Here is a 12,681-nt window from a genome sequence, read left to right as displayed (position 1 = left end):
TTTTGAAGAATATATAATAAAAAAATTAAAATTACTGTATGATGTTTGGAGTGTTGTGAGGATACAACTAGGTGCAAATTAACAATTCAGCAAGTGCCAAATTGGCAGAATATTTTGCGATATTTAGCAACAATCAAATCATGCAGAGACTCAATAAATGATAATGGAAACATTATGTTTAATGATCTAAGTAAGCTTTAGAAGGCTTGCAGTAGACTTATTCAACTAATAAATGCCACTAAATATTTCCTATGATGAGTTCTCTGAGGAGCACTGCCAAGGAATAAACAGAACCACTCATCAGAAAGAAATTTATGCATTTGTTGGTATTAGACTGCCTAATATGGCATAATAATCATGCAATGTTCATTACTATCATTGAATCAACAAAAATAATATTAATCTTAAACAATAAATCACATGAGATACATTATATAATGTGAATACAGCTTTTATGCATATACTGTATTTAAAACAACTTGTGTCAGGGTACATACCTGAACCAGAACCACTAGTGGTCATCTCAATCATATCTCTCAACGATACACCTCCCAGAATAGGATGATCAGGAGCTTCAATTGAATCATCTGGATGATACCTAAGTTGATGCAGTCTCCGCTTCTGGTGATTCCAGAAACAGTAGGCCATTACTGATAGAAAACAGAATATTACAATTGGGCCTGCAATTACTATTGCTAGTTCCCACTTTCCCATCACAGGTCCTCGAAGTACGTGTTGGTCTGCTGACAATACAAGAATAATGGAAAGATAAAACACTGAATGCACAGAACAAGAAATTACTTCTCAAAAATAGTAAAAAAAAGGAAGAAGAATTGTAACTGATAGTTGTAGAAAACCTTGGTGTACACAGTGGGAAGAGGGAGGGAATTTGGAGCATAATGCGAATTTACAGGTAGTGAGATGTAGGATAATCCTTTGTAGCAGTGATAATATAATTAATCTGCAACTAACTGTTGTAAGCTTGGTATTGAAAAAGGTACACAAAATGATTTTGAGCCCAGGTTATCTACCAAGCAATTATACATCTCGTATCCCAGATCATAAGAAACACCAGATGTGTTTTACACACAGAGGCTCGACCATTCTCAATGGGACACATGGAAACTGTGTATTAATATTATTGGAATGATATTAATACACAGTGTATTAATATTATTGGAATGAAACTCTACCAAAGCTGGTCCCAAGCCCGGTTGAAAAAGGAGGAGGGGGAGGAGTAACACCTCGTTAAAAAACCTTGGTTCACCTGGCCCAGGTGATAGTACCTCGTGAGGGTCCCTTGCAAGGAAAACGGTGAAGAGCTCAACGGCAGTGAAGGCGGCGATGAAGATCATCAGAACGGCGGAACTGGTGGAAGAGGCAGGCTTTTGTATAAAAGCACCAGACTGTAGCGTCCGTTCCCACAGTGGGCGGCTACAAAAGGCGTCTGTCCCACATGTTAGTGGCGGCCTCACTTATAATTCTAAGCTAAACGCTTGAATTTTTATCATCGAAAGGTTCAACTACCTTTCCCCAAACCAAACTTTAACCTAAGACATGATGGTAAATTTCAAAATGAAAACTACTCCAGGAAGTAACCAATCTTCCATCGCTATTCATGGCAGTGCAACTAGACCTTTGGATTCTGGAGAGCCTAGAACATCATGTAAGGAAGAGTTGGAGCTTCCTAGTACTTCTTCAAAGATAAGACCCAAGAAAAAACATCTACTGGGGACTCTGAATATCAACACACTTATGAAAGTTGGAAAACTAAAACACCTAACGGACACTCTCAATCAACACAACATACTTATATTAGCTCTTCAAGAAACAAGGTATCTGGATGAAAATGCATTTGAATCAGGTGGATACAGGATCTACAAAGGAAAACCAGCCATTAAAAATTCCAATAATACGACTATATTAGGGACCGCATTTATGGTCAAACAGCAACTTACGGAATCAATAACTAATTGTAGCTCCCCATCAGAACGAATTTCATTTCTGACGTTCAAGTCAGGCAATAAACGCTACACTATTATAAATGCACATGCACCTATTAACCAACATAACAGAACAAATGTTGCCAAAGTGGAAGATTTTTGGGAAATGCTAGAACACGAAACATCCATATTACCAAAAGAACATATAAACATTTTAGTGGGAGACTTTAATGCACAAGTTGGCAAAGAAATAAAATTTAAATCAGTAGTTGGAGATTATCCAGCACATGCAAGAACCAACAGAAATGGGGAAAGACTCATAGATTTTTGTAGACAGTTTAATCTAAAATTAATGTCGACATGTTTCAGGAAACTTGCAAGAAAGAAAAAAACGTGGGTATCACCTAATCCAAATCAAGGTGAATATCAGTTGGACCATGTGGCAATAACGACTCGCAACTACAAGGAAATCTTGGATGTCAGAGTGAGGAAGGGCCTAAACATAGACTCAGATCATTATCTGACAGAAATAAAGACCATGTTCCAACCAAACAAACCTAAACCAAAACCAAGAAGATTTCCAAGAGTAAATACTAAATTTCTCCTGCAAAATCAGGACAAATTCTGTCATACACTAAACAGAAGAAAAATGGATAATTGGGAAGAAATTAAAGAAAAAATGATAGAGTCAGTTAAAGAAATGGGACAGCCACGAAGAATACCAAAACACAGATGGTGGAACGAGCTGTGTGATGAAGCAATTGACAATCGACTAAAGGCATGGAAAAAATGGAACAGTAATAAGAAACACGAATACTGGGAAGAGTTTAAAGAAGAGAGGAAAAATACAGCAAAAATCATCAGATCAGTGAAAAGAAAATATGACAAAGACACATTAGAAGAAATTGATTCTGATTTCAAAAGGAACAACACTAGGGACTTCTATAAGACTTTCAGAGAAGTTTTAACAGGATTCCAGTCACCAAGTTTACATTTTAAAGATAAAAATGGAAAAATGGTTTTAAGCAATAAAGAGAACTGCCAAATCTTAGCTGAATACTTTGAAAATCTATTAAATTGTGAGGAGCCTAATGACAGGTTACAATTTCAAAAACCACAACATGAAAATCCACCGTCGGAACCACCTACAGTAGAAGAAATAGAAAAGATTATCAAAGCACTGAAGAATAACAAAGCACCAGGTGAGGATGGGATAGTGGCAGAAATGTGGAAACTAGGGAGCTTATCCGCATGTCAGAAAATTCACAAAGTAATTAAAGACATTTGGACAAAAGGAATCATACCCAGTGACTGGAAACAAGCATTGATCCACCCTCTCCAAAAAAAGGAGATAAAACAGACACCAACAACTACAGGGGCATATCCTTGTTACCAGTGACATACAAAATACTTTCTAAAGCACTTTTAAACAGAATAGAGGAACAAGCAGGACCTAATATAGGAGATTATCAAGCAGGATTTACAAAAGGTAGATCATGTGCAGAACAGATTCTTAATTTAAAAACAATTATGAGAGTGAGAGCTATACAAAATAAAAATACAGTAGTTACTTTCGTAGACTTCAAGAAGGCCTACGACTCAGTTGACAGACAAACACTATTCCAAACACTTTATGAATCAGGGATAGATGAAAACACCAGAAGACTTGTTGAACAAACGCTCACAGATACAACATCAAGAATTAAGTTTCAAGGCGAAATTTCTGAACCATTCAAAATCAAAACAGGAGTTCGACAAGGTGACAGACTGTCCCCAATTATCTTTAACTTGGTTTTAGATAAAGTAGTAAAAACATGGGAAAACACATTAAAAAACAGAGGCACAAAGGGTATAAGCATGGGCCAAGAAAGAACAAATTTGAAGTGAAATGTTTAGCCTTTGCGGATGATATGGCATTGATAACTGAAAACCGGACAGACGCAACAGTTATGCTTGATCTGTTACACGAGATTGCTGAAAAGACTGGGCTAAAAATATCCTACGAAAAAACCGAGTATATAGAACACAAACATAATACTGAAAATTTTATGAAAACAAAGTATGGAAAAATTAAAAGAGTTGATAGATTCAAATACCTGGGGGAGTGGATCCAAGCCAATGGACTGGATAACACAACAAATAAAGAAAGAATAAAAAAGTTGGAATTTGCATATAAATTAGCACAAAACTACTACAATAAGAAATCAATATCCATACAAGCAAAGATTAAACATTATAATTCAGTTATTAGGACAGAAGCAACTTATGGATCACAGTGCCTAACATTGAATAAGAAAGGCGAATTAAGAGAACTAGAAAAAAAGAGAGAGACAAATATTAAGAAAAATTCTAGGTCCTGAGAAAAACAAGGAAAATAGGTGGATTAAAAGGAGAAATGAAGACCTATACAAAAATACAGAAAAGATCACAGATACAATGAGGAAGAGACGGCTAAAATTTTATGGATATTTAAAAAAATGGAAGAAACATGGATTACAAAGAAAATTTTTAATTACGTTAGTAAGCTGAAAAAAACTGTAGGATGGATAGAAGCAGTAAACAAAGACGCCAACAAAATAGGTGTTACAGAAGAAATAATATGTGACAGGAATAACTTTAGGCTACTTATAGAAAACGCAAACTATGAAGAAGATGCGCCAAAACCTCGACCCAAGAGAACGTGGACAGATGAGCAGAGACGAGCAGTTGGCGAGAAAATGAAGTAGTGGGAAGAACGGAAGAAAAAGAAACACCATAAGTCTTAAGTTGTATGTGGTCCATAGCTGGCCAAATTCATAAATTAAAAAAAAATAAACAAATTATTGGAATGATCACAAGTCAACAACTGCAGCAAACCAACTGACTGTTAACAGGATATTCAAATAACACAGAGGGCAGATTTCAATATCAACATGTCTACAAGAATTTGGAAAAACTGATTAATTGTAATTTTGATTTGGAATCCTTAATCTAGATTGGTTCCTGTCGTATAGAATTATGCATGCAGCAGACAAGCATTCTTCTGTCCTTTATGGTGGGTCATGTAACTGATGATGTATCTGTAAGATGCATTACTTCCTGAATTTGGAAGGAAGCAAGACCACAACTAATATACAGTATGAATATTGGGACACTTCAAAACTGTGAATTTACTCCACGTCTTATACCTTCATAATAGTGCACCTGTTTTTCATTATTACATCCTCTTTTTCTCTCTCTAATCAAATGCAGCAAAAATTAAAAGTGTTCTTGCTGTATTTGCAGAATGCAATCATGTCTCAATTGTGATTGTATCTACGTTTTCAGACCTTTCTTCTTCTGCCATGAAAGTAATGGAAATGGTTTACTCTCTGCAATACAATCCACCCACAACTCATTCAGCTTCCAATTAAAATTATACATGTATTCTCTATCATACAAATTAAGGATTAACATTGCAGAGAGAGGTAGCTCAAAACACTGTCTACACACAGTAGACTATATATGATACTCTCTTCAAAGTAATTCACTGTGAATAATTTTGTAACAGCAGAGTGTAGGAAGCTATGGCAACTCTATTTTTACTTGTATCTTTTATCAAGGCGCAAATGGCACTTCAGCATTTGTATCTGAACGAACAAGAAGAGACCATGACGTTGGGATCACAGATTTACTTCAAACTTTGTACATCTTTAGTAGATCACAAAAACAATATAATGTGCAAGCAGTGGAGTGCACTACTCTGACAATTCCAAGAAAATCGCAAGAGAAGTTTTACGCATCTATCATGTAGTCGATGTATCTGTGCAAAGCTGCTAGACATAAGAAGTCTTTGTGGTCAAATGGTTAGCATTCATGCTTTGCAAGAGGGGCATGGATGAATCAACAGTTTGAGTTCCACTAACACTTAATTTTTGATCTATATTTCTTCGTCACTTGTCACATTATGTAATTTATATGACATCTGAAAGGTAATATAATGAAAAGAAAGCCACATGCATTTTCATGACACTCTAGTGAATTTCATATGTTATTTGACTATTTACTATTTGTAATTAAATTTTCACAGATGAGGGACAGGCTTGGAAACCCTAATTCGTACTTCAATAAATAATGATGTGAGTGATGTTATTCACAATCAGTAATATAGTAACTCACAATGTGCCGACACGTTCCACATCATTATGAAGTGTCATATTCATGATCTATGGAACAAATATTAATCTAATCTAATCTAATCTAATCTACAAAAGTAATGTACAACTACTCATTAGACGTACTCTCGATGTCACACATTTCTCATACAGACATGGAACTCATAAATTGAAACTTCATGAAAATGCACATGGTTTTTTTTTTTTTTTTTTTTTTCATTATATTACCTCTCAAATGGCATATAAATTAAATAATGAACAGTGTTACAAAACTAATAACTAAGTTTGAGTACGAGTCGAACTGTCACCTCATATTCATTCATCTCACGAAGTTTGAATGCTACTCACTTGACCACCATGAGCTCTATCGTCCGGCACCTTAGCACAGATACATAAACCACATAATAGGCACGTAAAACTTCTTTTGCGATTTTCTCAAAATTGCCAAAGTGGTGCACCCTACTACTTGCACATTATGTTGTTTTCGGGGCCAACTGCCCGCTTGGTTAGCTATGCAGTCTAACACACTGCTTTCTGGGCGGGAAGACGTGCCGGTCCCCAGCAAGAAACCGCCCAGCAGGTCAAGGTCCAGTGAGCTGGCAAGTCTGTGGATGGTTTTAAGGTGGTTTTCCATCTGCCTCAGGGAATGTGGGCTGGTTCCACTTATTCTGCCTCAGTTACTCTATGTCGGCAATTGCTGAGCAAACACTTTCTCCACGTATGCGTACACCATAATTACTCTACCACGTAAACATTGCACACTCTCAGGTATTGTGGCAGGTCAAAGTTAATTGTCCCTAGGTTTATTTGGACATAAAGCTATTTTATTATATTACTTGATCTTCAGGCACCACTGTCATTCACTTCAAACATTAATACAAAGTCACATATAGAACAAATTAACTCTCAATTATTGTAGTAGATCCAAGTCCATAGTCCACGGGACTGTTTTATTATACTACTTGGTTTTCTTGCACCATCGTGATTGCTATTCACTTTAAACATTAATAGCAAATTTTTTTTTTTACCACTACTAATGCAATCAATGGCTTTTACAGTAATGTGTCAGCTCTTGTACTTGTCTTACCAGGCTGCTGCCACCCAATAAGTAGTTTCTAATGAGCTTGTAATATACACATACAAAATATGTTATTTTACACCCAAAATGTTACTGTTTTGTTAACTAACAAATGAGGTCAAAGATGTAGGTCTGATATCCAATTTAGTAAAAATTTTTTAAGCTTTCTGGAAGCCAGAAATGAATAAATTTTACTGCCTATGAAAGTACCTTCATACAAGAACCTTACCAATGACTACACTGAATGTCTAATAAAATTATGAGGGTATTGCAAGCATAGCATATGTAATGAAACTTTCACACCACACTACAAACACTTCTTTCTTTAGAGTAATGGTTCCAAACCTTACTGATACAACTAGCCCGTGTGCAGTCACATATATGTGGAAGATGATGTTCATACATTACTTTCACAAGCTGTAACCTCCACCACATTGTCATGTGTTAATGCTAGAACAGTACAGTTTCGATAATTTCAGGTGAACTGGACCAGGACCACCTCAAACTATCAAAAACCACAATTTCAAAATTTATTTGGGAAAAGAAATAAAACAATGTTTTTTCTTTTTTTTCAATCCCCAAGTTCTTTATCATTTTTCAGTTGAGAGAATCTTCCGAGCATTTTGTTGAAGGAAACTGTTCCAATTTAAGTCAGTTACTTGGGCAGTCACCAGGAGTAATTTTGTCAACATCATTTTGTTAGTTTATTTCAGTGCTTCTATCTTTACATTCAAAGACACAATTTTTTTTTTTTTTTTTTTTTTTTTTTTTTTTTTTTTTGCAGCAGTCATTTTTGGGCATACAAGCAAAATAGTCAACAAAGAAAGCAAAGCACAACACTGTACCTTACCAACAATAAAAAACCTAAAACACCACTTACAACAAAAGGTGTGCTTATGTAAACAATTAAAGATTGGGAGAAGCGTATGTGTGGTCTCACTGAACCGGTGCTGTGCCACCAGCGGCAGGGGGAAATGGATCAAGGTTTGACATGCCATACACTAGTTTTTATTATTATAATTATTATTATGAGGCTCGGATTTATGAGACACTCGTAATTCTGAGAACTGAAATATTGAGACTGTGTTGTACTTGAAAAAAATGTTTTTATTGGTAACAAATGTAGTAGTCAGCATTACAGGCTTACTAAATATTGATGGTAGTAATAATCTTTTAAAAATAATTTACTTTCGTCACTTGTTTTTCTCCTCAGAAAAGTACCCCTTAAGGGGTAATTACCCTAGGTTGCGAACTGCTGCTCTAGAGCACTGATCTTGTATTGTTTGCAAGTGGTTTGTTTCTAGTGAAAGTACAGCAGTTCCTACAGGTAGAGAAATAAGAATTTGTAAAGGACTTCAAAGGACAAATAAAGGTAATTAGTGTAATGGTCTTGATTTTGCAATATGTATTTGTGTTACTAAGCTCTGTCATCTTTCATTTGCATCTATACCTACTGGTGACTACAAGATATATCTATTTTTCAAACAATCGAAAATCCAGGATGGAATGTAACAATATTATGAAAAGGAAAGTTGCTACTCACCATATAGCGGAGACAGAGATGCTGAGTCGCAGATAGGCACAACAACAATACACTCACAATTAAAGCTTTCGGCCATTAAGGCCTTAATCAACAATAGAGCACACACACACACACACACACACACACACACAAACGCAACTCCCATACACAACTGAGAACCACCAAGTTTCAGTTGTCTGAGACTGCAATCATGTGTGTGAGTTGTGTTTGCTTGAGTGTGTGGGTGTGTGTACGTGCATGTGTGTCTGTCAACTATTGTTGATGAAGGCCTTAATGGCCGAAAGCTTTAATTGTAAGAGTCTTTTTGTTGTGTCTATGTGCGACTCAGCAGCTCTGCTATATGGTAAGTTGCAACTTTCCTTTTCATAATATTGTTATATATCTATTTTTGTTGTACTAACATTCATCACTGTCAGAAATTTTTTAATCATTCATGATATTATTTATATTTCTGATCATACCTACAGAGCTACTGTTACCAGATTACAATTCCAAAATATTTTACACAGAGCATCACTCACTTTATCATCCATCTCAGTCTGTTGTGTCTCTGTGTCAATATATTCTGAGAAAATAAATTTTGACTCCACTTTTCCAATACTATGTACGATGCACAAGAAGCACATTTTTACCAAGTGTTAAAAAAAGCTGCCAATATGTGTAACTCATAGCATTCCTTTTGCTCATTTTGAAGTTATTGTTTTCCAGCAGACAAGGTCCCTGAAATTGTGGTTCCTGATGATGTAGAGAAGTGTGAAGGAGAGGGTTTTTGTCAATTGCTAGTTAGCATCACAAAGAAAATCTGCTCTCACAACCCTGTGCCCAATTCCAAAGCCAAACTAAATGACCTTGTTAGCAAATAACACAAATAATACACAGAATTAAAATTTGTTAATGACGCCAAAGCTACTACAGCTTTTAAGTTTGGCTCAGAAACTAGGATGTCTAATTAGCCTGTCTGGATAAAAAGTACTGGTTACTGTCACTCCCCTATCCATGTAATACTTGTAATACTCCAAAATTACTCCATTTGCAGCCCAGAAGAGAATGAGCAAAACTCTTTCAGCAGACAGTTATGTGTGAATATTTTTGGTTTCGGTCAAGACCCATCTTGTAGCAAACTTCGCCGGCCAGGATGGCTGAGCGGTTCTAGTTGCTACAGTCTGGAACTGCGCGACCGCTACAGTCGCAGGTTCAAATCCTGCCTCGGGCATGGATGTGTGTGATGTCCTTAAGTTAGTTAGGTTTAAGTAGTTTAAGTGCTAGAGGAGTGATGACCTCAGAAGTTAAGTCCCATAGTGCTCAGAGCCATTTTGTAGCAAACTTCCAGAATTTACCAAATTTCACAAAATAGTTATCATGTTCCATAATATCATGATCATGCTTTCCTAACCCACTGTTTCTTACACATTAGAACATCTCCATAACATAGTCTGTCCTATATAACTTCTCCTAGCCTAATGTTATCACACACTCCAGCATCAACAATGGTAAAACTGAACAAATGAGGGAGGATAAACAATAACACCACACACATTGACAGAGCTGATCAAATTTTGGTCAGCATTTGAAACTGCAGGTTGTCTGACAACATTCAACATACTGTTATCAAATATATCCTGTATGATAATTTATTTCATCACCTGGAACACCTTTACCACCTTTCCATTGATACGGGAACTGACTCTCATATTTAACCTACCATTCCTCCTTTCCATTCTATTTCTCTCCATGCCTAGATGTCCTACTCTTTTCTATTCACAACTTCTCAATTCTGACCATCAGTGTCTCCTTCTTCCACAGCCTGTAGTGTATTTCTCTATTTCTACTGGCATGCTGTTACTTCATTAAAGTTCCAACTGTCATCTTGAAATTATAAATTTTCTTTTGTCAGTTACTAAAAGTTAAATTTGAATCTCAGTTACTACAGTCCATTGTTACTTTCAACTTTCTTCTTGTACATAGCATCTCTTCTGGCCTGTGGTTCAGACTGAGTTTCACTTCCCTCTGGCAGTGGTATTATGTTTACAAATCTAAAGATTTTAATTCAAAGATATTATATATCTGCACATAAACTGTAGTACTTATTTCATGTGGTAGAGTCCCATTGCTTTCCAAGAAGTGACACCATAATACAGATAATGAATTGGAATAAACACACAGATACAATTTAACATGACATTTCTTTCTTTCTCTCTTTCTTTCCTTCTTCTTCTTCTTCTTCTTCTTCTTCTTCTTCTTCTTCTTCGTCATAAAACTAAATATCTCTTCTTTGTGATAAAACTGGATATACCATGTGTACTCTTATTCTATTTGCTTGGAGCTTTTTCAAAAATACACTTGACTGCTTTGTTTTCTTTTTCACACATCACTTATCAAGCAAAGAGAAAGCTAACCATGCCTGCTGAGACTTAAATGTGCAAGATTTAACAATAAACAGTAAAATTTAATTATAATATACATAATATTAAGTGGTGGCTATGATGCTGTTCATAATTAAACATGAATTATTAATTATGTGTTTCAATAATGAGTGCTTGATATCTGTCGAATTTGTACTAAAATCAATCTATCGGTGAAAGAAACAAAAGTCGATGACAGGTTACAAGGTTCGTGGAATTAACTTTCATCCCCCATGTTAATGACACATGGTAGTTTAATCTCATACTGTGTTACTGTTTATGTATTGTCAGTTTCTTATCTTTCTGGAACTTGAACTTCCACAGAGAGAAACAGAACAACATTATTTCTATTATATTAAGATTTTACTTCTTGTTCACGTCTGTGTCTTTCTGGAACCAGAACTTCCAAAGAGAGTAAAAGAATAACATTATTTCAACTTTAGTATGATGTTAGTTTTTATTTGTGAATGTATTACCTACCCGGTAACAAGGCGACTTTTTTAATGTCTCATTTTGGTCATTATTCTTAAAGATAAATTTGTTTCTGAAATTGGAATATTATTTCTGCAAGAGTACCGTTACAAACTAAAACTAGAATATGAATCTCTGAAAGGTTTAATGTTGGCCTAACAAAGGGGTTGGAAGGTGGGGGTTAGTATATCCCAAAATTATGAGGGTATTCCACCAAAACCTTAAAAGTGCTACAGTACTTTAAAACTGTAACCAATGAGTAAAAAACACGTCATTTTTTGATTATGTCTCCCTGATGCTGAATGCACCGCTTTGGAGGTGCATATATGTCATCATGAAAGAATTCTTTTGGATGTGTGTGCAGCCAATGAAGCAGCATGGTTTTCACCTCTTCATCACTTCTGAAATGCCTGCCTCCCATTGATTCTCTGAGTGCACTGAACAGATGAAAGTCACTACGAGCGAAGTCTGGTGAATAAGGAGGATGTATCAGACATCCAAATTTAATCTCCTGAATATTCTCAACCATCTTACGGGTTGTATGTGGCCGGGTGTTGTCATGCTGTAGCAATAGTTCTGAAGTCAGAAAAGCTCGTCGTTTACTCCTGACAGCAAGGTGAAGTTGATTTTTCAGCATTTCTGAATGAAAAATGCTGGTTAGTGTCACTCCCCTAGTCATGCAATACTCCAAAATTACTCCACATGCATCCCAGAAGGAAATGAGCACAAATTTTCCAGCAGAAGGGTTGAGTGCAGAATTTTTTTCGTTTCGGTGAAGACTTTTTCATTTCCGATTGGTGATTGTGAACCCAAGTCTCATTGTCTGTAACAATATTTCCCAGAAATGTATCACCTTCAACATGCGTACAATGCATAAGTTCTTCACAAGCATCGACACAACTGTCTTTCAAATTCAGCAGTCAACTGATGTAGCGCCCATCTTGCAGACATCTTACTGAAGTTTAGTACACTGTGGACAATATTCTGCACTGAAGCAATACTAATCTTCAAAGTTAGGGCTGAGTTACATGCCTGTTCTTCTTTACAAGCTCCTCCACTAATGCAATATTCTCCTCCATCAATACGTAGTGAGCCTGCCATGGTCTTGGGA

The 12,681-nt window shown here is 36.0% G+C and overlaps 1 protein-coding gene across 3 annotated transcripts in view; it reads right to left on the bottom strand.

The window, feature by feature from the left end:
• Positions 1–12,681, bottom strand: part of LOC126259155 (TGF-beta receptor type-1) — a 197,749-nt gene that overhangs the window by 77,845 nt on the left and 107,223 nt on the right. For 2 of the 3 annotated variants that reach the window (XM_049955700.1, XM_049955697.1), the window contains one exon: positions 498–743. In XM_049955700.1, the coding sequence (XP_049811657.1) occupies positions 498–743 (246 nt within the window). The remainder of the gene's footprint in view (positions 1–497; positions 744–12,681) is intronic. The other variant, XM_049955698.1, reaches the window with a different exon arrangement.

Source organism: Schistocerca nitens, chromosome 5 (genome assembly GCF_023898315.1).
Source record: "Schistocerca nitens isolate TAMUIC-IGC-003100 chromosome 5, iqSchNite1.1, whole genome shotgun sequence".
In the NCBI taxonomy this organism is placed as follows: Eukaryota; Metazoa; Arthropoda; class Insecta; order Orthoptera; family Acrididae; genus Schistocerca; species Schistocerca nitens.
This window is presented reverse-complemented; position numbering and strand designations above follow the sequence as displayed.